Genomic DNA, 27,087 nt, shown 5'->3' on the forward strand with positions numbered 1-27,087 from the left:
CCTCAACATGTTCAGTTTCCTGTTCTCTACAAACTTAGACCTCCTCTGCCAATATCTCATGAATCGGGGAACATATAATGCCGAAACGTGGTAAGAAAGGACTTCAAGAAACTGACAAAGAAGGAAGACCAACAGAATTGACGTTTGCAAGCTTTCTGACTGGTTCACTAACGACCCAAAGTGCTCAGGTTTCTTTCGAAGAGCAAGGTGCAGCTTGCTCGTGCGAGCTTGGATCAGAAAAAGATCAGGGAGAGACAGCAAACGAAGCGGTTGGATTTTTTGTCAAGCGAACAAAGAAGGGAAAGCTGCCCATTTCATATGAAAATCGCGCCAAAGGAAAGAAAGTGACAGTGATAGGTAATGTTTCGGGTGATCCCGCCATTTTGCTTCATGAACTAAAAAAGAAAATTGGAGCTGGGGGAGTTGTGAGAGGAGAATCTGTGGAGATACAGGGAGATCATCAAGTCGTAGTAGAAAATTTTTTACGAAGTCACAAATCTTGCTTGAAGTGAAGAAGAAATTCCACACTCACCTACCACCCCTAGGGAAACTTGCTATACCCACAGGTCCTTGCGCGCACGGTCACAAACCGAAAAATGGCGGCCATCAACACATTTCGTGAAAATATCCGCGACATTTGCTGAGCTATATTTGATATGAAGCTCAGAGCTGTTTTCAACAGGCGAAGAGAGGTACTTGAATTGTTTGGAGATGCAATTACGCTGGGGTATTGCCGAGAGGCCGTCAGCACAAGGTTTGGTTTGAGGTAAGATGCAACTTAAGCAAAATGTGATGATAAAGCACAATTGGAAATTGAAAATTTGTCCCGGAGGAAGATCTTTATGTTTGAGAATTTTTGTTCATTGAGCCTTAATGTGATTTTTTCTGTAATTTACATGGCGAAAAACTGGTTGTTGATAACAATTCAGGTATAAAAGTGAGTCTTACTACTGAATTTTCAGATTGATCATATTCAGGGGCTCAGGGCTAAATAGCCCATCTTACAGTTGTGTGCTTAGTGACCTGGTCTTGGATTGGAAGGGAGGCTGGGGGTGACCTTGTTTTGATACAAACCTCACTGCTTTTCATATGTAGATATGCTGCTCTTATGCTAACTAGTTTGCATTTACATTTGAAGAACAGTGAGGTTTGTATCAAAACAAGGTCACCCCCAGCCTCGCTTCCAATCCAAGACCAGGTCTCTAAGCACACAACTGTAAAATGGCCTATTATAGAATACAGGGCTACTTATTTACATCTCATTGTATAAAAATAGCGTCTATTGTGTTATGCCTCTTTGTTCAGAACATGCCGACACATGTAAATGAGGTGGACCAAAGTGGCCGGGCTGAATTCTATATTTGCTCCAAATTCAGAATGACAACACCGTTGGACAATTATTGTTAAGCTTACGTTTATGAGTGTTTCTGCTGTCTCAAAATTTATTACTATACACCTGTTAAGCCTGTGGGAGTGGTTAACACTCCCGGAAGTACATGTAAGCATTCTAACAATATAAACTCTCTACAAGGATTTATAAACTTATGGTGTATTTAGAGTAAAACCATCATAACACCTGTTTAACTTGTTTTTCCCCTTTTTTCCTCCAGAACAAACGCTTTTCATCTAAGTCTAAATGGCCAGGATTTCTTGGATGATGACTCTGTACTTCTAACAGACTTGGGAATAGTGAATGGCGACTTGATCTATGTTTTACCCAGCACGGCGCAACAAGAAGATGTCCAAAGAAATCAACCTGCAACATGTAATTCCAGAGATGATTTACCTCCTAATCAGAACCTACCCCATCAGGGCCATGCGTTAGAATGCACCAGTCATCCAGCTGGGGTAAATTTGTTACACTGTTGTCCATTTCCATGCGAAAGTCTCCTCCTGTTTAAGTCTTTAACTGTTAAACTCCTAATATCAAAGAACAAATTGCCCTATCTTGTCCCCATACTTTTCTTATAAAAGTACTGGAGAGAAATTATTAAAATATCAAGGAAGTTCACCTTGGGTGATCATATCCTTAATTCTCATGACCTCAGGGGTTGAATAAGCATTGATATTACAAGGAGAGATTTGATGCTGATCACTGTTAGGGCTTAAAGAGTTAAGTCCCAGTAATGACCAGAGCATAATTTCTTCTCAAAAAATCGTGACTTAATTTATTTTTATTTATTTATTTATTTATTCACCACGACATACAAACATAGAAAGTTACAATGAATAATAGACTAGGATTACAAGTACATAAGTTTAGCCTTATTCCCTTATTCAACCTTACAAGTCATCAAAGATAAAATTTTCTGATTTTTAAACAAATTCTCCTCACCAGTACCATAATAATAATAATAATAATAATAATAACAATAATAATAATAATAATAATAATAATATAATAATAATAACTTTATTAATGGGGACACTTATCAAACCTATTAGTATGGAGATCTAAATCGTAAACTCATATTAAAATAGTATAAGATACTGTACTAATTACATAATAAATTATAGAGCCATAAATCCTTATCATTAATCCTAGTCCTAGATCCAAATCCTGATCTTTGTCGCATCCCATATTAAAACACTAATTGTATAATTAACAAATCGACGGCAGTTTTCTATGGTCTATACTCTTATAGACCATAAAATTACGTCAAAAAATTTTCAAAACTTAAGTGGAACCACGAGCTGCAGGCGAGTGGTTTCACTGCCAAGTTTTGGACATTTTATGGCGTCATTTTATGGTCTATAAGCGTATAGACCATAGAAAACTGCCGTCGATTTGTTTTTTACAATAACATGGAAAAAGTACGAGCGGAATTGGCTATTTTTTTCGTTGAGAAAGCGCGCGCATTACATCTGACATCATTTTTATTGTCTGTACTCTTATAGACAATAGCTACGAGCCAATCAGTGCGCGGAAATTTGGACAGTTATTGTAAAATACATAACTTAAAAATGGTGAATCCTAATCGTGTCCTGAAACAGGCTCACTTAGATAAAATAGTATAAATGGGAAGTATACACTAAAATGTACAGTACCGCTCAAAAGTAAGTTACCACCCTCTCACGAGACGCGATTCTCGTCTTGCGATACGAGATTCTCGTCTCGCGATACGAGATTCTCGTCTCGTGATACGAGATTCTCGTCTCGAGAGACGAGACGCTCGTCTCGCGAGAGGGTGAAAAAACTGTAAGTACATTTACTTAGGCTTGACTTTTCTCACGAGAGTTTCGCGAGAATATCAAGTTGAGTGTCGGTGTTGTTGATACGGCAGGACGCCCTTGTCACGCAGCAAGCTGAATTATGGAGTTCGGTCGCAAGCTTATCGATCGTGAACCAGGTTGCAAACAAAATCGAGCTTGCTTTGTTAAGCGACTTACCGACTGATCGAGGACTTAATGTGTTTGTATATACACTGTACTTTGTGATTTAGACCTCTACAGAGCGATTCAACGATGTAAGCGAACGACGGCTGCAAAGATAACCGAACTGATCAATCTGTCATTGCGCATTTATTCAGAGGTGGCACGTCGGGTTATCGGAGCTAATAAATTTGCAGAACCTAATAAAGCGTCTTCGTGTAGAAGAGATTGTAAATGCTGTGTATGTTTATGTATCTTTTATTCTCTCAGGGATTTAGAAAAAAAAAACCCACAAACACATACACTTTATAGAGCTGGTGATGACCAGTTAGACTGTTGCGGCCTCTGTTGTACGTGCGCTAGAGATTATTTGCGTATTACATAGGCGTGAAACAAATATACGAAAACTTACATGTGATTTGCATTTAAAAAACCTATCTGTTACTTTTCAATAATGGGTTGTGGCCAAGGGTTGTGGCTAAAATGTAAGTGTCAATCGAGCGACGACTTTGCGGTTTTTGAAGGTTGAGATGTAAGCGCGGCGCGGTAACCTTTGACATCTTGGCGTTGTCGATATGCAAATTCGGTGCACGATAAACTGAAATCAATTCTGAACTAGAACTACGCATTTTACGCTAGCTCTTCAACAACGTTTCTGTTTTCGATTTTCTTTATACACAACTTTGTTTTTTCTTGGCAGAAAAAGCCTTTGCAACCGCAAAGAAGTTCGATTCAATAGCGGTTTGCAAAGCACGATACATGTACATGTATGCAAATTCGAACCGCAATGAAATTGAAAAACATTGTAAGTGTCAGGGTTATTGTTTCAAAAAACTGTTTAATAGATACAGGCACAGAACTTGACTTTAATAAGGCTGGGATTTTTTATGTAGGAATTGTGTGTGCGGGAAAGTTTCAATTGCAAATTGATATGTCGGCGAGCTCGCTAAAACGAAACCTTCGAAGTGACGGAAGAAATAAATCATTTCTTACACTGTGCGCGAATCGAAACCTTTGAACTGAATGAAGACAAAATTGTTTCGAATCACATAAGCTCTGATAATGCGAACTTACTTGTCGACGGAATCAACCACCGTTGGCACAGGCCGTTTTAAAAACGGCATACAGTGTAAATAAAAGCAACACAAGACAAGTGCGCGAGAAATTCAGTCATTAGTTCTTCTCGCGAGAAACTCGTCGGTAATATTCCAAAATTTCCGCTTCAGTGATTCTCGCGAGACGAGACTCTCGTCTCTCGAGACGAGACTCTCATCTCTCGATACGAGATTCTCGTCTCGCGAGACGAGAATGAGAAACGAGACGAGACTGGTAACTTACTTTTGAGCGGTACTGTAGCTAATACATGTAGCTGTATAAATGACAGTTTTGACAATCGTTGCTGATTACTTCACTCATAAGAAATGTATCATGAACAGTAAGGAGAATATTTATGTTGATACTGGGGCTTACAGGGTTTTAAAGGGGAAGTATCACGCAAATTTGATGTCATTTCAAAACCCAAAAATGTTTCTCTGTCAGCAGAAACAACGAAAAAATTGTCAACTTTGTTATAAACTATCACCACAGTGCAAAAAAACTGCCGATTAGTGCCCCTGGCCAGAGACAGAGTAGGTTGATATGGATTGAAACTTGAAAAATGTTAGGCTGTTTTTCAAGTTCTCGCAATTTTGTTTCCAAAATGTGCTAGAACAGATCACGAGTTGTTCCTTTCAAGAATTGAGTTGATTTCTTTCCTCTCATCATTCTAGAATTATTTGGTAGTTGATTGAAGGTCTTATTTCATCCTTTTTAACAAAAGATATCAAAATCCCTATGGTACTGCCCCTTTAAGAAAGATGTTCTGGCTCGTGTGACAGAGAGGTTGTGTGATCTTCACCTTCTTTCTGTTTATTTCCCTTGTGTTTTCTCCTTTCGACTTCTTTTTAATATTATTTTAGGTGAAAGCTTTGTAAATAAATAAGTAAATAAATTTGACAGCATGTGAATTATAACAACCCATTGTTTACCCTTCAGCTGCTAAGATTGTCAAATCCAGAAGTGAAAATTTCACAATTATTGTGAAATCTTCAAAGTTATTGTTATTGGTTGTAGCGTAGTGATACTGCCCCATTCTCCAAATGTTCAACAACACTTCATTGACACTTCTGGAAAGAGCATCTTATTATTATTAAATAAAATAAATAAATGGGAATTTCAGTGGATTCCACGGGGTGGCTCTTCAATCCGCTCTTTCCGGGTCGAATTGGAATTTGGAAATGTTAGTTTTTGTGGAGGGAGGAAAACTGGAGTACCCGCACCAGAGAAAAACTCTCAGAGCAGGGACAAGAGCCAACAACAAACTTAACCCATGACACCGAGACTGGGAATTGAACCTGGGCCATATTGATGGGGGGCAAGTGCACTCACCACTGCATCATCCCTGCTCCCCTTATTAGTAAAACGGCCAAGTTTGCTTTTACACTAGTGAAGATGTATAGCTTGGAAGGCATTTGTACAACTTGCCCGTCTCCTTACAAACATCTGCAAAAATTCCTGAAATTAATGAACTACATCTATGTCTTTTTGAAAGGACGAAAATTTTAAACTTTGCTGTGTCAATAATTTTAAGGTGCTCTTTCCAGGAATGTCAATGGTTTTCTGTTGTTTTAATAGATTACCATGATAAAGATCTATGGCTACAGTGTAAAGCCCCTCAGAGCTTGGTTGTTCAAAACAGAATCAAGCTTATCCAGGTTTAGTTTCAACTTTTCATCCATCTTATAGGCGATGAATTAATTAATTTTTTCCCATTACGTTCTTGTGCTTGTCTTGACCCACCTCAACTAGCTTTGTAGCTCTTTGCAGGACAAGCCCCTTATATCTTCTGAATTTGTAAATAAATTGTTGTTGTTGTTGTAATGTTATTTATCTATTCTAATATTGCAGCATAATTCGGCTGCTTCTACAAGTCAATGTGAAGATTCACAGCCCAGCAGGGGAAAAGAATCAGCTAGCAGAAGAGAAGCCCATCATCATACAGCATCTGCTTCATCACTCAGATCTTGCATTCTTCTTTGTCGTGATGGCATTCCAGAAGCTTTGGAAGATTTGTATAGAATATCAGATGTTGGAACAGTTCATGAGGCTGCATGGGTAGTGATTCACTTCCTAATGTTGGAGACTGGATACATCTGTGCATCAGAGGTAGTACACCCAGAAAAAGTTCCTAAATGACCATTTAGGGTCTTGTAAAATCCTACAGGATTTTGTAGTTTCTTTCTATTGCCGGAATCCTAAATGACGATAATCCTACAGGATCAGGAATTATAGAAAGATTCATGAAGATTGTGCTGGATCCTTCAAGATGTGTGCAGCAACCTCAAGGATCTTAGAAAGATACAATGCATGCAAGTTCTTTGAAGATCTTTGAGTGATAGAAGTTAATTAAATTTTTAGAGATTTTCACTGTAGAATTGACAAGTAGAAAATCATCTTTGTTTTCAGTGACGAATCTGGTACTTAGGGCTGTTATTGAGCTTTAGAGTAGTCAGCTCCATATTAAAATATAGCCAGTCATAAGCTAGGCAAAGGGTGTATTTATCAGGGACAATTCTGGCTATGTTTTTTTTCCAGTTCAAGACTAACAGAATAGATAGAATATCACTTCCCAAAAGAACACAATTCCTTTCATTCTCTGAGTAAACTGTTTTCTGTAGCACATTCTGAATTCACTAGCAACAACCTAAAAAGCTGGAAAAAGTGGTCATCTGGACAAAGTGAACTTGTAGAAGACTTACAAGAAGTGTCAAATAAAGTGATTTGACATAAAACAACCACTTGTCTATAATTATTATACTGAATTCTGATGTTGCTAAAGGGATGTGGTTGTCTTGGAAAATAAGTAGCCTCAATTCTCTGTCTGGTTTTAAGCGTAATCTTAAGACCTACCTTTTAACATGTGCTTTTAATTTGTAATATCATTGTCTTAGTGTATGTTTAAGTACCATTTTTTGTTAATTATTGTTTAATACTTTTTATCTTTGTAAAGCGCATTTGATCGTGTTCATGTAGTTTGCGCTATATAAAGTTTAATTACTATTATTGTTATAAGGTTCCACTGCAGAATCTTCTCAAATTTTTCAGCAATGAGTTATTGCAGAATAAGTACTGTAAGTCCGTGTTTGTGTCAAAGGTGGTTTATTTATAGTTGCCTGTAATTTAATGTTTTGTAGGATCCAGTGGAAAGCACAGAAGCTGAAAATTTAGGCAGGGTTGTGCCCGCTGGAAACTGGAAAAAGGGCGGAATTGCAAGAATTAAGTACATGCACACCTCTTGTCCTGGCTTGGTGTGTTCTTTGAGCTGCACCTCTCTGGGGCCCTACATAATGGTTCATGGTATGAAATACATATTTGAACTCTTTTAGCCCTGGTATCAACATGCTTGTTCTCCTCAATCTTTACTATATATATCTTAAGTACGTCAATTATGATAATCCGGATGAGTGTAGTCCTGAGAAGGACTGTTTGTGGTGACTTTGACTGACGTTTCAACAACTTGAGCGGAAGTCATCTTCAGAATCAAGTACTTGACTCTGAAGATGACTTCTGCTCAGGTTGTTGAAACGTCAGTCAAAGTCACCACAAACAGTCCTTCTCAGGACTACACTCACCCGGATGATCATAATTTACGTACTTATGACATGACTCCTGGGTTCAAACCAGTTACAATTATATATATCTTGTTGTACTAGTTTGGAGAATTAATTTGTGCAGTGTTCTTACCAGAATTTTGCCTTGGGGTATCCCAGGGCTCCTACCCTAACTGCCTGAAAAATAGCGGCCCTGCAGGAACTTAAGGGCGTCAAAGTTAATCATGATCCGTGACTGTCTTGGAAAAAATCCTGAAGTCGGTTTTTGTTTTGACAGCCATCCATTGTGGAAAACACAGTCCTTCTTCAGTGAATGTTCAGCTTCTTGATCTTTGCTTGTTCCATCATTTACTTCATTGTCATCTTCAGAATTTCATTCAGCTTCTCTTCTTTCTTTGAGTCTAGGTACTTTACAACTAAAGCAAGAGTCTACCTATTGCTGCTCCAAGTTTTTTTCGAAACTAAAGTAAATAGAACGAGGAACGAATAACTTAAGCCCACAATCCACATGGTCAGTTACATGATCCAAGATGGAGACCATAATCGTACTGAAGGAGCTAGGTTTGACATGTGGAACCGACATAGATTAAACTGGTTGAAGGATTTAAAATGTTTATGACTATGCAGGAAAAGCAGATTTTAGTATTGGGTACTGGAATCCAGAAAGAAAATTGAGGTAGAAGGGCATTTTTTGGAAACAATTATGCAACAATTATTATTCTAAAAAGCAGTAAAATACAAAGCAATGTATGGCTTTATAATCTTTGAAAAATGCATGGTTGCCCCGAATTTTCTTTCTGGATTCCAAGAGCACTTGCTTAGTTCTGCTTTCTCCGCTTAGTTTTAAACCACGCAAAAATATCTTCCTGTATTAGTAGGCACCACCCATAGGAAACCTGAGTTTTCTCTAGATGCACAGTTCTAACGTATGTGCAGTAGCAAAAGTAGGCACTGTCCTTAATGAGATTTTTTTCTTGATATTTTAGGTGTGGCTGATTCAGTATCAAATAGTGAAGTGTATCAATGTCGCTTACAGCCTACTGATTTTGTTAGGGGAAATGTGGATCTTAGAATGAGTGGTGGGTATACTGTGGTTTTTTATTTTATTTCCCTTTGACTCAGATTTATGGAATGTGTCCTGTTCAAGGGAAAATAAAAACTAAAGTGGTTTTGAAAACTTTGAAACCAAACAAAAATATAAACGACAACAGGGACATTTTGAGATTGACAAAAGCATAAGTTGCAACCAATGTTTGGGTTTTGAACTTACATGTTCTAAACCATACTATACATGTGATATAAAGTTTTGAACAGTTTAGCACCCAAGTACTTGACTGGTCAACTTAATCTTTGTCAACCATTTAGGCATCTTTGTTCTAATGCTAATGACAACCTACAACTGCGCACACTAGTGTTTAAGATAAAGAATTATGGTGGTCGCACTTTTTCATCTTGTGCTCCTGTGAATTAGAGCAATCTTCCTATTGATGTGAGGAACGCCCCTTTTGTTGAGTCTTTAAGCTTTTAAAAAACCCTGTTATTTGATTCTGAGTTTTAATGAATCATCTTGAATTATTTCTTTTTGTAATCTGATCTTTTATCATTACATTACTATTCAATATTATAAGAGCCTTGAGATTATTATTATTATTATTATTATTATTATTATTATTATTATTATTATTATTATTATTATTATTATTATTAGCTTGCAGCACACAGTTAGCTACTGCAGGAAAAAGTGTTTTATTTTGGAGTTATTAATTTTAGCTCAGTATTTTTCAGTTAAATTCATGCATTTTAAATTTTGAAGCCATCTTCTCTTTGAGATATTAGCACTTACATGTTTGCACTACTCTTCCATTCAAGTTGAAGAAAAGTTTGTTTGTGATGATGATTACAAGTATAGATCTAGATATAATTTTCAGTCAAGCATTTTTTACACAAGCCTCCTACTCTGGAGTCTGGGCAACCACTCCCTACGTTTTTCATTAAATAAAGTTACTATCACTATGATGATGATGTTGGACACTGCTTTCAAGGGTTCGATTCCCAGACTTGGCATCATATGTGGGTTGAATTTGTTGTTGGTTCTCATCCTTGCTCCAAGAGGTTTTTCCCTCTCCCCACGGACCCCACTCACATATTTTAATGACGGGGAGGGGGGGGGGGGGGGGGGTCCGACAGAGGTTCATATTTTATACCTAAAAAATCCCAATTTCAGAATTTGTCTACCCAAAAAAATCCCTACCTTTTTTTAGCATACCCAAAAAAATCCCTCAGTGTTTTTGCATCAGTAAATTTTATTATTTATCTTCTGGAAAGCTAAAACATGCCAACTTCAACTTTGGTTTTGGTCAAAAACAAAACTATACAAAAACAAATACAAAAAGCTCGCATGACTGTTATGTGAATATTTCTCTCTGGATTAGATGTGCGTGGAGTGCAGGTAATTACTTTTCAAATAGATTACAATCTCAGAAATATCCCGTAATACCACACAAGCAGTAAATTGCGCTTATGTTATTGTTGATTTGAGCTGATGAAAAATACAATACCCAAAAAAATCCCTGTGTTGTTTTCGCGACCCAAAAAATCCCGGCGTATTTCATAGACCCAAAAAAATCGCTTTTGGCCAAACTATTATGTCAGACCCAAACCTGCGTGGGCCCCTGGGCCCCTCTCCTTAAAAAAACCAACATTTGTAAATTTCAATTTGACCTGGAAAGTGTCTCCAATAAGTGCTGTGCACTAAAACATGGACATTTAAATAACATCAAAGTCATGAGAAGTACCACTTGATAATTTTCAACCAAGTCTGACTTCACTTTTAGGAGCTGCTTCAGTGTATTACAATCTTCATCGGCTCGCAAGGCTCATCAAGGATCAAGTTGCATATCCATTATTATCCTTCATGAGAACTGGTAAGGTGATATTCCTTTTTAAGTGCCGAAAAAATATCTTATACATGAAGCTAAAGAACTTGAAAATGAAATAGACAAATAGAAAAAAAAATTTGAGCCCCCAGCAGGAATCAAACCCACGACCTTCCAGTTACTAGTCTGGATGCTGTAACCACTGAGCTATGGGTCACTCATATGGTGAGCAGGTCACAGGCTTGGGGTTATAGGTCTCAGGACTTCACATCTGGCGAGTACACTGGACATTAATCATATAAGGAACACACTAAATTACCTGTATCTTGCAAGCACATTAAATAAGCATTGTGTACACTTGGAGATTTAGCAAACCAGCCAACCACCCAATGCTATCAAAATGAAATACATAATAGGTACACAATGAAAATTCTCGGAAAATATTTTTTCCAAGTATTTTCATCATGTGATTATTATAGCATTGGGTGGTTGGCTGGTTTGCTAAAGAACTTGCCAAAGAAATAAATCTGACATGGCCACAATGCATGTTGTAATCAAATAAATACGGACAGTTCTGTTGGGTTTACATTTTTCAGATGACATTGTAAATATTTGCCAATAGGCCATTTCTGAGTTATTGTGAAGCTCATTATGAAAGGAAGGCTAAGTGGAAAGTTTTTCATATGAAAATTAGTTTTGTTTGCTTATGAATGAAAGCTAATATTCATAATAAAAACTTTTGCACTTGGCCTCGCTTTAATAGTGATATTCAAAGCAACTCAGAAATGGCGTATTTTTGTAACCGAGTTGTTGAAATATGGCACTCCTATAACAAATAAAGGCAAGTCAAAATTTGCCTCTCTGTGACAATTCTAGCTCTTTCAGACTTGATGTCTGGAGTGAGTAACTATATACTGGCAATGACCATCATTGTATCTATAGATGTTTTGGATAAAAAGCTTCCTTCAGCTGTGTTTCACTTTTCTCCTGAATGCCAGAATGGTGAGTTAGTTGGACATGATGTCCTGTCAACAAAAATAGACATGCAGCTCAGCATGTCCGCTGTTTTGTATAGCCTGTATAGCTGGCGGTTTTGTTGGGGTTTGGTAGCCTGCAGCGAAAATGCAACGAAACCATCAGCTACCCGGCTAGCTGTTGTGTTTTTTACTGTTCTTGTATCATTTTTACAGCTCTTGGATTGCCCCAGTTGTGTGGTCTCATGGCTCTTCCTGCAGAAGTTAAGGTATTGTGTGTTCTGTGAAACCCTTGTTAAAATAGGTAAGGAAATATGGAACTTCAGTGAGTTGCAATTTGCCTGTTGCTTCCATGGTACTTGGGTTAATTAATTTTTAATTGCTGAAAAAAAAGTGGCAAAAATGACAATTGCAATAAAAAAAATTCAGCATGTTCACTTTTTGCTTGATTTTGCACAGCATTTGACAGCTAGACATAATTTTCTATAATCCATTATTTTATTGCTAGTTGTATAAGTTAGTAGCGGTAACATTGTGATCAATACAAACAGCTGAAAGAATCAGCAAAATTACCCACGATACATTATTATGTACGGTGAGTGATTTTGTTATTTCTTCCAGTAGATCAGATCCTTGGAAGGCTGCCAGTTCATTGCATATTGAAATATAAAACTTCAATTAATTGCAATTTGCCTGTTGCTTCTTGGATACTTGGGTTAATTAATTTTTAATTACTAAAAAAATAAGTCAAAAATGACAATTGAAATAAAAAAATTTTTTTAGCAGGTTCACTTTTTGTTTGATTTAGCACAGCATTTGACAGCTAGACATAATTTTCTACAATCCACTATTTTATTGCTAGTAGTATAAGTTAGTAGCGGTAACTTTGTGATCAATACAAACAGCTGAAAGAATCAGCAAAATTACCCACTATACATTATTAATGTACGGTGAGTGATTTTGTTATTTCTTCCAGTAGATCAGATCCTTGGAAGGCTGCCAGTTCATTACATATTGAAATATAAAACTTCAGTTAATTGCAATTTGCTTGTTGCCTCTTGGATACTTGGGTTAATTAATTTTTAATTATTAAAAAAATTTGTCAAAAATGACAATTGAAATAAAAATTTTTTTAGCAGGTTCACTTTTTGGTTGATTTAGTACAGCACTTGACAGCTTTAAACATAATCTTCTGGGCCCAGTTGTTCAAAAGAGGGTTAAGTCTTAACCTGGGGTTAAATCGGCCAAACCTTGGGGGTAAATTTTAACCGCACGTTAGTTGCGTTGTTTGACGGAAAGTTAACACTAACCTCAGGTTAGAGAGCGGGTTAAATTTAACCCACCGAGCGAGCAGGGTTAAATAGCTAACCTTGGGTTAAATGAAGAATAAAAATGGTGAACTTGTTGTTTTGCGAGTTAGGCCGGAGGCGACGCGAAAGGAGATTAAGAGCCGGAACTCAGCGCAAAATTGGCGACAGCTACGTGTTCGTTATCGCTTTCGACGACAGTCTATTTTATTTATTACCAATCTTATTGCTGATGATATAAGCGAGCGAGCAGGGTTAAATAGCTAACCTTCGGTTAAATAAAGAATAAAAATGGTGAACTTGGTTTTGCGAGTTAGGCCGGAGGCGACGCGAAAGGAGATTTAGAGCCGGAACTCAGCGCGAAATTGACGACAGCTACGTGTTCGTTATCCCTTTCAACGACAGTCTATTTTATTTATTACCAATCTTATTGCTGATGATATAAGTCGCAACACTCGACGACATTCTCTCTTGGCCTGCGAATGCAAACTTTTCCACTTTTCCCGGACTTCGCTGGTCGTCCTCACTGCAACTTTACGGCATCCGCAATTTTTTTCCAGATGTCATTTTTCTTCTGGTTCGTGATGTTGTTGGTAAGTTTACTTTCAATCACCGAAAGGTTTTCTTCTACTTTTTCCGTCAAAACAGCAATTTTGGACGGGGTAAAATTTTGTTTTCAGGCTTTCAGGGCTGCAAATAACTAACGGGCAGGCGCCGGTCACGTTGTCCGGTCAAACATGTTTTTGCTCGGACACTACCCGTTTTTGGCCTGTCAAATTTTAACAGTGGTACCTCTTGCGATAGTGAACCCAAATTGCACAGTAATCCTTTTATAACTAAAAAACAACTGAATCCAAGTCGGTTTGGCAATAAAAATTACAAGTTAATAGTTTTACTACTCTTTACCGCAGAAGCAGCCTCGCATTCAGTATGTGGAACGGTTATGCAAGATACAACCGCAATTGTTCGTTTTACTTTACATCTGGCAAAATCACTTATAATTAAATACTACACTTTGGCAATCGCCACATCATTTCTACAACTGAACTTTAAGTAAAATGTGCAGAACATATCAAAGCTGAAGGGTTCAATCGATTGACAAAAGAAGCTAACTGAAATGTAAACATAAACAAGAAACACTCAACTTTAACTCATATCGTCTTAGGGTTTCGAAATTCGTCAGCACTGTATGTAATTGTATTAAATGCATGGCGTCTTATTCCATTTAGAATCCCTTTAAGACGACCTTATTCTTCCACTTTTTGTGTTATACGCGCCATTTTTGAGTTGCATCGAGTGATGAAATCACCAGAAAGCTTAGTAACCAAGCATGTTTTGCAAGGTCTGCCGGAAGTAACGTATGGTTTGTTCGCTTTTCGCACTTTGCAACAAAATAATGCTACGTGGAGTATTCTCGGTGCAGCGAGATTATTTTTTTGAGGGTGCTTTCCGATCATTCAATCAATCAAACAATCAATCACTTTTTTTAAGAGTCAATCATGATATCTAGTAGTATCTAGAGGGTGAAACCCTCTACTAATTGGAAACACTTAAAAGTAAATAAAATGACGGAAGACACGATGATTTGCGGTCGTGACAGGACTTGATGACATCGTGGAAATTTGCGACTACCAGGAATTTCTCGACCACTAATTTGTCTAGTTTTATATTTGTTTTGTTTTCTTTCGGAAACATGAACGTTGTCCCTCGTGATTATCAAATAGTTAAAAATTAAAATTTCTCTGAACGAATCGGTAAAGGACCGGACAAGATGTCCGGCAATCCAAGGATTTGTCCAGTCAATACCCAGTTTTGACCGGACATTGTCCGTTGACCGGCCGTTATTTGCAGCCCTGGGCTTTGCGTGAGATATTTGGGGAAGCCATTGTTGCGCATGTTAGCCACGGCTAACACGAGGTTAACTAACCGGCTCATTAACCGTGCTTTGAGCAACGCTATTTTAACTACGAGTTAACAAACCTGCAGTTAAGAAATTTAACCTTCGGTTAGCCCTAACTTGAGGTTAGTTTAACCCATCTTTTGAACAAACGGGCCGTGGAATACATTATCTTATTGCTAGTAGTATAAGTTAGTAGCGGTAACTTTGTTATCAATACAAACAGCTGAAAGAATCAGCAAAATTACCCACTATACATAATTAATAAATTTACCGTGAGTGATTTTGTTATTTCTTCCACTTCCTGATCCCTGGAAGGCTGTCAGTTCATTGCATCTTGAAATATGATACTTCAATTCGTTTCAATTTGCCTGTTGCTTCCTTAGTACTTGGATTAATTAATAATTAATTAATCAAAAATGACAGTTGAAATAAAAAAAATTTAGCAGGTTCACCTTTTGTTTGATTTAGCGCATAATAGTTGACAGCCAGACATAATCCTCTGGAATACATTATTTTATTGTAAGTAGTAGTTAGTAACTTTGTGGTCTCACATCAATACAAACAGCTGAAAGAATCAGCAAAATTAACCGCGATACGTTATTAATTTATCGTGAGTAATTTTGTTATTGCTTCCAGTTGATGATCCTTGGGAGGCTGCCAGTTCATTGCATATTGAACATCGCCTGTACCTGTCGAGAGCTGCGAACTCTTGCAAATGATTCTACACTATGGCAGCATCTTGTATTTAGAGATTTTGGTAAGTTTCAGGTAGACAGTTGAGTTTAAAGCGGCACTGTCACAGAGGATTCCTTGTGTTCCATTGCTCAAATATTCGACAAGGTACCTTTTTTCTAACATCAAAATTACTGCTCTTGGAGCACCAAAACGAAAATATTTTAAAAGTGATTTATCTTAGGAAAAACAGATCATTCTCAGTTTTTAAGTGATTTTTTCCAAAATACCCAGAAAGAACTTGAGAAGTTGCAATTGAATGTTAACGTTTCTGTTTTTGGCTATTCAAAGCGGCATTACAAATAGGTGACAGTGCCCCTTTAAAAGTGCCAGCCAATGTACCAGTTGACTTTCACATTCAAGGAATCAGTAGAGAATTTTATAGGTTTAATAGCATTACCATTTAATTTGCTGAGATATCGAATCAGCCCAGATTTTTAACCTGAGACCCCTCTCTTATTTGGAACACTGCTATAGTGCTGTTAATGCAATCTCCCTTAATTTGCATGTATGGTGTGCACACCACTCTTGCTCACTTTGAACATGGACACCTGAGTATTGCCTCCTGGATGTTGTTCCCTAAGTTGTATTGGCCCCTGAATGTTGTTCCCTGTGTATTATTCCCTCCATATTGTTCCCTGCATATTGTTCCCTGGGTAAGGTTCCCTCTGTATTAACCCCTGTTCCCTGTGTATTGTTTTGTGGGTTTTGATCCCAGGGTATTTTTGCGTATTGTTCCCTAGGTATTGCCCCCAGTGTATTGATCCCTTGGAGTTGTTCTATTGTTCCCTGTGTAATGATCCCTGGGTATTGTTCCCTGGGTACTGTTCCCTGTGCATTAATGTTCCCTGTGTATTGTTCCCTGGGTGTTGTTCTATTGTTCCCTGTGTATTGATCCCTCGGTATTGTTTCCTGGGTATTGCCCCCAGTGTATTGCTTCCTGGGTGTTGTTTTATTGTTCCCTGTGCATTGTTCCCTGTGTATTGATCCCTGGGTATTGGGTAGTGCTAAATACTTTGACACTTTAAATAAAGTTATTTATTTTGTTTATTTATTTATTAATTTATTTTATGTATCCACATTTTTCTATTTGGCTTACTGTAGGTAGAAGAGTGAAGGAACAAAACAGAAGTTGGAAAGTGGTGTGTAATATGAATGCCCCTGTTTGCCTAAATTCTCCTCCCCTACACACTTCTACATTTGAATCTGTTACACTGGAATCCCATCGCAACTGGAAAAAATTTTTTAGGGTAACCATACATTTTTCAGATATAATCGAGGACAGTGCCTCCTAATACAGATGTATTTTTGCAAAGCCTGTGACTATGTATGACTATGCAGGAAACGCAGATCGTAGTATGGGCTACTGGGATCCAGAGAGAAAATTGGGGGTTGCACGGCTTTTTTTTTTTTTTTTCAGAGATAATTATACAACAATTATTCTTAAAAGCAGTAAAATACAAGGTAATGTGTGGCGTTTTTTTTTTCCCAAATTGAAGCTTTTTTATCTCTGAAAAATGCATCGTTACCCCCAATTTCCTTTTTAACTCGTGAATGCGCGCATGCGCAATGAACGAGTTATAGCGATAGCTGACTCTCGACTTGGTCGATCAGTCGATCAGTCGATCAGTCGGTTTTGTCGTTAACTTTCGGGCGTGCGCAGTGAATGAGTTTTAAATTCAATTAGTGGAAAAAAACACGCGAACATTTGTTGTTCACGGCGCATCAGGAAATTCTTATTCAATATGTAGAGAATAATTTGACGATCATTCAGTGCAAGAATGGAGATTTTTCGTTCAATCTGAGCAAAGTTACAAGTTTTTTTTAGTTTTTCAGAAAGTCCGGGGTCGTAAACTCAATTAGTGAAAAAAAAAGTGAAAATTTTTTTTCACGACGCGTCAAAATTCTCTCATTCATTCTGTATAGAATAATTTGACAATCATTTAAGTGTAAGAATTGAGATTTTTCGTTGAATCTGAGCAAAGTTATAGGTTTTTTCGTTTTTTTCTACAAAGTGCGGTTTCTTTTAAGAATTAAAAATAATTTAATTTAGAAATAATTTAATTAAAAAATAATTTAATTTGTCAGTTTTCACGCGAAAGTGGAACGTGCCATGTCACGCATCATTGACGTCGTAAACAAAATTATGCAAATGAACACCTTAAGATCTTGTCAGCTTTCATAGAGGTTTCAAAGGGAAAAAATGTTTCATTTTCGAAATTTACAACTGGTAATTTATGGGAAAGCAAAAGGACGCGGTCGATAAATAATTCTTATTTAGCAAGAGCTTGTCATACTTCATTATTTTTACTTGACGATTGCGTGGACTGAACTCCAAAGGAAAAATTTCACGCATTTATGTCGGGCATGAAATGTAATGCGATACTTTGTTGAACATATTTCCTTTTGTGAGATCGGCTTGCCCTACAGTAATTTTGTAATTTTAATTCCCAAAAAAACTTCACTTGCCGGGCAAGTGATGGTCAGAATCCACTAGCCCGATCGCAAAATCCAGTAGCCCCAGACTATCGGGGACACGAATTTGCATGACGTAGCTGCACACGGCGTGCTTCTATGAACTTTGAAAAAAAAAAAAAAGGCACGTGAAATTTTTTTTTTTTAATCGGCGCATCAAAATAATCTTATTAAATCTGTAGAGAACAGTTTGACAATCATTTTTATAGTACAAGAATGGTTATTTTTCGTTACATAATCGGGCAAAGATATAATTTCTTTTAGCTTTCAAGGAAGTTTCCGTAGCCGTCTAAATTTCAATTACTATGTGTCATCTGCATTCACGAGTTGGCTCACAGGAGCCTTTGATTTCAATTGTAGCTTCTTGGATTTTTTTAAACTTTCCATTGTTGTCATCTGCAGGTTTTCAGAACCTCTTCATAACCCAAGAGACAACGCGTTATATTGTTCAATGTTGTCATCACTTTGTCATCTTTATAAGCGGTATTCTTAAGTCTACTTTCCCCGTGATTTCCCCTATCAAATGCTTATAACAATTCTTGGAAACACCCCATTTCCACAACTCCTATAATTTGTTCCGAAAATTAAAGCGTGTTCAAAACAAAGTCGACACACCGCCCCATACATATCCATTTCCCATTACTTCTAGAAATTAAAAAGTAATTCCAGAGCCATGATTTCTGCACCATTCGTTTGCTCTCAATAAAAAAATAAAAATGCAGTTGTTTTAGCAATAATAGAGAAACAAATGAAATAAAGTGCCCTTTTACTTACATTTGGCTCTTGCTTTCAGCAAATTCTAACAACAAAGAGATAAAAATGCCTTCACTACATCAATACGCAACATGATAGCCGCAACAACAATACATACCCGAATTGCCAAAAAATAAATAAGAGAAATAATTCCAAATCAGTAATTCAGTAAATTAAAACGTTATTAGCGTTTTCTCACTTTTCAATTCCTATTCCTTTGAATTATTCAATATTGAACCCAGTGAATCAAAGGAAATGCGTACCGTATAAGACTTATTTTACTACGCAACAGATCGATCACTCCTGAATTTGGAATTTCAACAAAACCTGTGATTAACAACACTTGTATTTCAGTCATCCTCTTTATAAACGACATTGAGAGTACTTCAGTAATCTTATATCACATTAAACTAGCAGATTTAAAACGCCACAGTCATAAATAGTGTAAATTCACAGAGAACATTGAGAGAAGTCCTTACCTCTTGATGACAAGGGTGCATCAGAAATATCAACCTGTTCTACGAACATTTTGGGCGTTGACACTGATATGTCTCGTTTTCATTGGCTAGATGGTGTTTTGATTGGCACCCATAACACATTTAAGTTCCAAATTTCATTTTCCGATGGGAGGAGTTACTAAAAAACGCATTTTTCGATCGACGGGTGTGAGCTTGATTTCCAACTTAATTCATTTTCCTCCAATTACATATTAAAAGAACGAACTTCCATGTTTACAAAGAGATTTCAATTAGCGGCTATGACCAGAGAATCACACAATCCCCTCTTCTGCCCCTCACCTGGCCCAAAAAACTTACCAGCACTTTCGAAAACTCCACCCCACACACTTCATATCTTATTCTTTTGGCGCAGAAAAAAAATTCCCGGCAACAACGGGAACCTCTTGTCCACTTTCCCTCGGTTAAGTTTATTCTTCAAGCCCCTGTTTCTCAAAAGTACCGGACAACTTTCACCACAAACCCCCAATTTCAGAAGCATGCTTAAGGCGGGGGTAAACCTGAAAGCCGTTTCCATCCCGCTTAAAACTCAAGGGCCAGGGGAGGTGAAATGGGTGAATTTTCACCCCCCTTTTTCTGAGTCCCCTTCTTTCTTTCTTTTTTCTTATCCCTCAAATATTGAAATAATATTTGATTTCCCTGATTGAGGTGGAGAATGTGCATAAGCGATGACTGGTTCTACCAATCAATTTATTTATTTTGAGCTTGTTTAAATGGGGTTGACAGACCTGCACGATTCCCGCTGTGTGCCCATTGTGTTGATAAAAGCCTTTATAGTTTTGCTTTAACAAGCATGTCTTTAAGCGATTTCCTTTTTCTATAAGAGATCAACGGAGGTTCCTTGTATATCTCTCTTAGCAGCGCCTGGTTTTGTACTAAATACCATTTATCCATTAGAATATTTTTCGAACATGGCAGTGATGGTTGAAATTGTGTCACGAAGGGTAGAATTTTCTTGTGCGCTTTTTGTTTTTGTGTAAGTGCGTTCTTCCTTTCTGCGAAGTTAACTTCGGAGAGGATTTTGTCCACCGGGTTACTAGGATAACCTCTTGATACCAGGCGTGTTTTAAAGTTTTGTTTTCCTCAAACACTACTTTAGAAGAGTTTGTCCTCAGAAGTCTAAGAGCTTCTCCTTTAGCGAAGCCTTTTTTGACGCCTGCTGGGTGGCAACTGTTGTAGTTTGTGTACTGAAATGTTTCAGTAGGTTTGTAATGTGTGCGCACGTCGAGAATCGGTTCTTTCTCGAATCTCTCTCCCTTATAGACTGTTATATCCTGAAGCAACAAACTCAACACAAACAAAACGAAGAAACGTATCTTAACGGTACGATTTCTCTTTTAATCTTTCTGGTTTCAATTATTTTCACAATCTCGCACGAAATCAAACTCCTCATTTGCAGCAACTGCCACTTCAACTCCCAATTCTCTTTGCATCTATCTAACATTTTCATACTAAGACGACTCCCACCCAAATTTAAGACTACATTTACACTACAAAAGATTTTTCCGGATTCGTGATCAATACGGGACGTTAATTTTAGTACCGGGTTAGTTTTGCGTTTACACAAAAGTGGTCGAATACGACATAAAACCTTCCCGGTTTACTCGTGTCTCCGGAGATTTCCAATCCGAAATCTAGAGTCGCAACTTTAAATCCGACAACCTTTGAATCCGGAAAGTTTTGTAGTATAAACGATTTTTTCTCCAATCCGGATATTTTTCCGCCTGCGATCTTTTGAGTTTGCGGTAAAACCAAAATGGATGATCTGGTGCTAACATTGCTACACTCTCCGGTTGCCTAAACTTCTGGCAGGTTCAGGCGAAAATTTTATTATGTGTACCGCTCTCCCATTCTAAACCTTCATAATTCTTTTGGGAAGAATATCCACGGACAACTCCTAATACAAGTTCAACTTTGTCAACTGTACAGCTGAAAATTGGTCTCAGTGGCATCTGAATCTACTCTAGCCTTCTTTTTTGGCGACATTTTCACTTTGTCGAACGACGAAACAACACTGAGCTTGGTAACCATTCCATCACGAATGTTCCCGGAGTTGTCCTTGTGTGTTAACGGTAAGAATTCCGAATATCCTTACAGTGTAAACGCTAACAAATCCGAATACTTTACATTCGATGAATCCAGAAACATTGACGAATCCGGACAAATCTCTTCTAGTGTAAACGTAGTCTTAAGACTATTCCTACCAATCTCGGTTGGTTCGTACCCAACTCTCTGCCCGATGTGTACCGTGCAAATATCAAGAAAAGTTACCCTTGAATGATGTTAGCTGTTTGCTTGCTATCATTACTAACCACATTTTTACGATGCAAATCAACTTTTATAACATAGCACCTGCGCATCATAATCTAATTCCTATTAGCATCATCATGGTACATTTCTCAACATACGCTCGGCCGTGCGTCCATACAGTCAGATGAAGGAAAAATTCGCGCGCTATGTTAGAAAAAACTTTTTACAGAAAAACAACACCATAAAAATGTATATCTATAACTGCTTGTCGAACTTAATGAAACGTTAAGATTAAACCGATATGAGAAACCACTTGTACCTTTTTTTTTTGCTCAGAGAATTTTGTAATTAATCAGGAACAAAATCTGTTTTCTAGGAATCGTTTACTTTATTTTCACTATGTTATAAAAGAATTGGTTCATGCTTTTTGCTGTGCATATATCGAGTTATGGATGCACTTTGGAAGTTTGAAGAGCACTCATAACGCAACAGTTGCTCTCGGCTACAACTCGAGCAACTCTTACGCTTCTCTCGTGCTCTCCAAACCTCCCGCATGCATCCATAACTCGATATACCCACGCTAAACATGAACCAATTCTTAATTAGCACGCACAACATAACTTACACGTCATTTTCCTGCTCGTGTAAAAACCCCACAATGTTTTGGTGCCACATAATCAAGATTCATTCAAGCCAATTAGTGGCCTTATTATAGTGAACTTTGCATAAAACAATACTTAACATGAACAACATACTGTTTCATACAAAACAACTTCACAATACGATAGGTACAAAAACCACTACATTGGCTAGATACCAATTCGCCGACTTGTATACAAAATACATAACGACTGATAAGTGTAAGAAAATAATTCCTGAAAACCGCCCCCATACAAAAAAATAGCATATTTTGATCCATTTTTCAACGCAAAAAACAACTGCTTATACCTACTATATCCACTTGCCTTGTGACTTAAATCACAGAAACAACCTTCTTCAAAATTAGACTTCTAAAAATTGAAGAAAAAAAAACCACAGTTCTACCAACCCAAGTGGGCTAATTTGAGCCCTTTCTTCTCTTATTCAAGCCATTTCACATCACCCACGCATCTCAAGCCAACTAAGGTGGCACTGTATATTACACTCAATTCAATTCAATTCTATTTTTCACAGGTACAACGAGATTCAACACATTACATAAAAAACAATAAACATTTATATTACAAAGAAGGATTAAAAATAATTACAAAAAATTTGTTTGCTTTAGTATGAGCAGTGCCCAAAGGAGCATGCTGCTTTCGAGTTGGGCACTGCTTACAATGGAAGAGAAAATTATTGCGGTGTATTTAGATAGGTTTGAAAAGAAAAAGAGCGTGTTCAGCGAACGGATGACGGTGAAGAACTCTACATTACTTTTCGTTTATAAACAAATTTTTCCTGTATTTGGTTTTAAACGAAGAAGCGGAGTTTGATTGCTTAATGTTACAGTCTATTGTTTCCCATATTTGTGATGCTGCAAATTGAACAGTGTGTTTACCGTAGTTAGTACGTATTTTTGGTCTGATAAAATTTTGTCGAGATGAAAATCGGGTATTGTACGAGTGCCGAGAGGATGCTGTGGAAATAGAGTTTGCAAAAACACGACATATTTGATCATTTATTATTTCGAACGTGAAAATGGCAACCTTGAGTTTGAATACATTGTCAATGGTTAGAATTCCCAGTAGATTGAAGTAAACAGTGGCATTTTCTCTTTTGTGAGCGAAGAAAATAGAGGGTGGAGCCGTTTAAAAGAGCATTTTGTAATTGACTGCGCATCTCCAGCAACCTTCTTCACGAACTTAAACAATATAAGCACATAGTACAGTGGTCTTTCACATCTTTTCAACGCCTCCACCCTCTACCTCCCGCCAATACCCACTAATTCTAAAAGGTGGCCAATTTCAACAGCTTCCATTATCAATAAAGCGTCTCGCCATCATCATTTTCGTAATGAACAAACATCTCAACAATAAGACATCTCTCTTGTGCATTAGTCACGTACAACACCAACAACAAAACTTCTCTGATTACCATCCCACCAAGGCTGCTCCATCTTCTCTGTTTTACTAACAAGCGTAAACAAGTAAGCCGAGGTCTTCCACTTCACCTTGACGTCTAAAATAAATAACACAGACGAGGCACAAACTTCTACCTTCATTTCCTTTCTTTTTAAAGTAAATTTGAACCCATTTATTAGAAATTCCAACTATTCTAGACTAAAGAGGTCCTATTTCTTTCACTCGTAACTTCTAGATGATTTACCTATTACCAGTTCGCTAATTTGTTAAACTGCTCGAATACAAGTATCACATCACTTACCACTATCCACTTACACATTCACGAGTTGGCTCACAGGAGCCTTTGATTAAATTCAAGAGCACTTGCAGAGTTCTACTTTCTCCCATAGTTTTAAACTGCGTAAAAATAACCCTGTATTAGTAGGCACCACCCATAGGAAACCCGAGTTTCTCAAGATGCACAGAATGTATGCGCAATTACAAAAGGACGCACTGTCCTTTATTAAGCAACAGCTATAAAATACATAACAATACATGCAATGAAAACTACTGCCTTGGCAGTAATTGTGTCTACCCAATAATGGTCTTACTTACCTACCTACAATCCCAAGTTTTTCAGACCTTTCCAAGATGCACAGAACATGTGCACAGTAACCAAACGAGGCACTGTCAGGAAGGACCATTCAAATTAATTGTTTTGTTTTTTCGTCTTTAGGAGTATGTCACATTATACCAGCAGAAGAAAACCCAAGAAGAAATAAGAAGGCAATGGGTTTTACCTCCCCCTGAACTGTTTCCCCCTGGCCATGGGATTGGTTCACAGCCTTTTAGGGGGGAAACATTCCCTCCTGGGATCATAGGTATGCTGTTTTAAAATACAAAACCTTATTTGCCGCATCTAAGATTTTATGTAGCTAAATGTAATTTAGGCAAAGTTAGGCTCAAGCCAATGCAGTCAGTGGTCTGGTTTGTGGCAGTAGGTGATCTTTGGGGTGGTCAAGTTTTTCCAGTTACATTACATTACCCAGACATCATACAGTATTGTTGACTCTAGATTACTAGAAAGTGCAGTCAATCCCACTCATGGGCTCCTGATCAACACTGATACCATTATTGTAGAGATATACAGAGTCCCAATCCATAACATAATGCAAAATAACATACATTTGTAAAACTTTATTATACGTTTTATTTATTGTATAGTATTTGTTGACAAAAACACCCAAGTTTTTCTTGTCCCAATAGTGCCGGTAATAATGAGATTTGACTGTAATTAATTTTAATAATAACAATCATGTAATGATAATGATGATGATGATGATGATGATGATGATGATGATGATGATGTTTCTAAACCAAGAGGCTCCTCTCACCATGGTGGTTTTCAGGGAGGCCCTGAAGTAAATAAATTATAAATTATAAAATTGTTTTTGTTCAAACAATTTTCCTTCTAATTCTTGCGGAACCACCTCAACAAGAGAAGATATATATTGCAACTTTGTTGTTATTAATAAACTTCCCTCCAGAAATGAAACAACTGTCTTTTCTCATTTTCATTACTTGATAAAACAGACGAGTCAATAGAATAAATAAAATGACCACCAAAGATAAATGCCTTTAAAAATGAGATGTTCTGTGTTTAGCCTGGTGATTAGGATAGATGAATTTTTTAATCAGGGGCAAAGAAAATCCGAGTGCTCCTATCAGGAGTCAAACCTAAGACCATCCAATTACTAGTTCGGATGCTCTACCACTGAGCAACAGGAGACTCGTGGGAGCTAAGGCCATTAAACTAGGTTCATGGGACAAACATCCTGCATACTGCTAGGATTGGAAAGTCAATGTGTGGCATATGCGCAAAGCAATGAATGTGATGGAATATGTTAAGCCTGGTGATTAAATGAGAATTGTGTATTCATCAGTAAATGACACAGGCATACTCGGAAAAAAATCCGAGTGATCCTATCAGGAGTCGAACCTAAGACCTTCCGATTACTAGTTCGGATGCTCTACCACTGAGCTACAGGAGACTCGTGGGAGCTAAGGCCGTTAAGTTAGGTTCATGGGACAAATATCCTGCAAACTGTTAGGACTTTTATTCACCAGGCTAAAAACATAATATTGTGACTATTTGTTTCACATTTTAGTCCATTCGTCGACATTCATTCAAATTTATGAATCAGACTGTTAATTAATTAATTTAATTTTTTTGTTATTTCAGGTGGTCATAGTGATCTGTTTCCAAATTTACCATTCATGCCTGGTGGGTTTAACCCCACCCCTGGTGTACCACCTGGTGTCAGACCTAGTCCACGTTTGCCGCGACCTCGATTTGATCCATTTGGACCTGAACCAGATATAAATCGAATGCCTGGACCCTCTAGACGAGGACGACGCCCTGGACCACCTGGCAACTTTCCTCCTGGCTTCCTGTGATCAAAGATTAAGAACATCGCAAGCTTTAGCCTGCGTGCAGACGTCTCCTATTTCCTTTGTTGCTTCGTGACGGGATTGGGGGGCTGTAACATAGGCTACACCAGCTTTAGCACAAACTGAAAGAGGAATTTCCTTCTCAAGGCTGATGGAACAAACCTGACAGTCACAGAAAGAAAATAGTTTTGGCTCAGAATTTTTCCACTTTAGCTTCATCAAAGGAGGATATTGAAATCTTATTATCTTATGTTACAAATTGGCCATGAACTGGTCAGTGAATTAAGTCTGTTTTAACCAAGGTTTTAATAGCGAGAGGAGAGTAAGGGAGTCCATCCTACAACGCCAAAGGTTTTAAAATTTTATAGATGGTACAAGCTTTCAGGAGTCACAAAATTCAATTTCCAGCTAAGAGACAGGCTTAAGGACGTTGGTTCCTAATACGGAGGTATTTTTGCGCAGTTTATGACTATGTGGGAAAAGCATAACTTAGCAAGGGCTATTGGAATCCAATAAGAAAAATGGGGGTAACAATGCATTTTTCAGAGATAATTAAGCAACAATAATAAATTATAAAAAGCCTTAAAATGCATAACAGTGTATGGAATTTTCTTCCAAATTGAAGCTTAATTTTCTCTGGAAAATTTGTGGTATACTACTGATACACTTAGTGACACACTGTATGCATCTGGAAATGACTTGTTGTTTGCGGTTTAAATTGAAGGGATTAAAATTTACAGTTACAACAAACACACAGATTGTGGCAGAAGACAGTTTTATTCCTGTCTCCGGTG

At 37.5% G+C, this 27,087-nt stretch overlaps 2 protein-coding genes across 2 annotated transcripts; both read left to right on the forward strand.

Moving 5' to 3' along the window:
- The first annotated feature begins 14 nt into the window (after positions 1–14).
- LOC146459067 (uncharacterized) lies at positions 15–528 on the forward strand. The gene has a single exon (XM_085090024.1). The coding sequence runs from the start codon at positions 78–80 to the stop codon at positions 510–512; it is 435 nt and encodes a 144-aa protein (XP_084946150.1). The 5' UTR covers positions 15–77; the 3' UTR covers positions 513–528.
- Positions 529–569: 41 nt separating this feature from the next.
- Positions 570–27,047, forward strand: LOC146459068 (F-box only protein 7-like). Its single transcript, XM_085090007.1, has 11 exons — positions 570–766; positions 1,611–1,848; positions 6,319–6,576; positions 7,605–7,767; positions 9,008–9,100; positions 10,856–10,945; positions 12,088–12,140; positions 15,715–15,835; positions 16,915–16,952; positions 24,579–24,723; positions 26,085–27,047. Exons 1-11 carry the CDS (start codon positions 657–659, stop codon positions 26,297–26,299), a joined length of 1,524 nt encoding a protein of 507 aa, XP_084946133.1. The 5' UTR covers positions 570–656; the 3' UTR covers positions 26,300–27,047.
- Positions 27,048–27,087: the final 40 nt, after the last annotated feature.

Source organism: Pavona decussata, unplaced genomic scaffold (genome assembly GCF_977016875.1).
Source record: "Pavona decussata unplaced genomic scaffold, jaPavDecu1.1 SCAFFOLD_223, whole genome shotgun sequence".
In the NCBI taxonomy this organism is placed as follows: Eukaryota; Metazoa; Cnidaria; class Anthozoa; order Scleractinia; family Agariciidae; genus Pavona; species Pavona decussata.

What these genes read in the sequence shown, in the direction of transcription:
- LOC146459067 (XM_085090024.1), top strand. Translation starts at nt 78, where the DNA reads ATGCCGAAACGTGGTAAGAAAGGACTTCAAGAAACTGACAAAGAAGGA.
- LOC146459068 (XM_085090007.1), top strand. Translation starts at nt 657, where the DNA reads ATGAAGCTCAGAGCTGTTTTCAACAGGCGAAGAGAGGTACTTGAATTG. An exon ending in TGTGGATCTTAGAATGAGTG is followed by an intron (nt 9,101 to 10,855) that starts GTGGGTATACTG and finishes CTTCACTTTTAG; the next exon opens with GAGCTGCTTCAGTGTATTAC. An exon ending in ATTATCCTTCATGAGAACTG is followed by an intron (nt 10,946 to 12,087) that starts GTAAGGTGATAT and finishes TCATTTTTACAG; the next exon opens with CTCTTGGATTGCCCCAGTTG.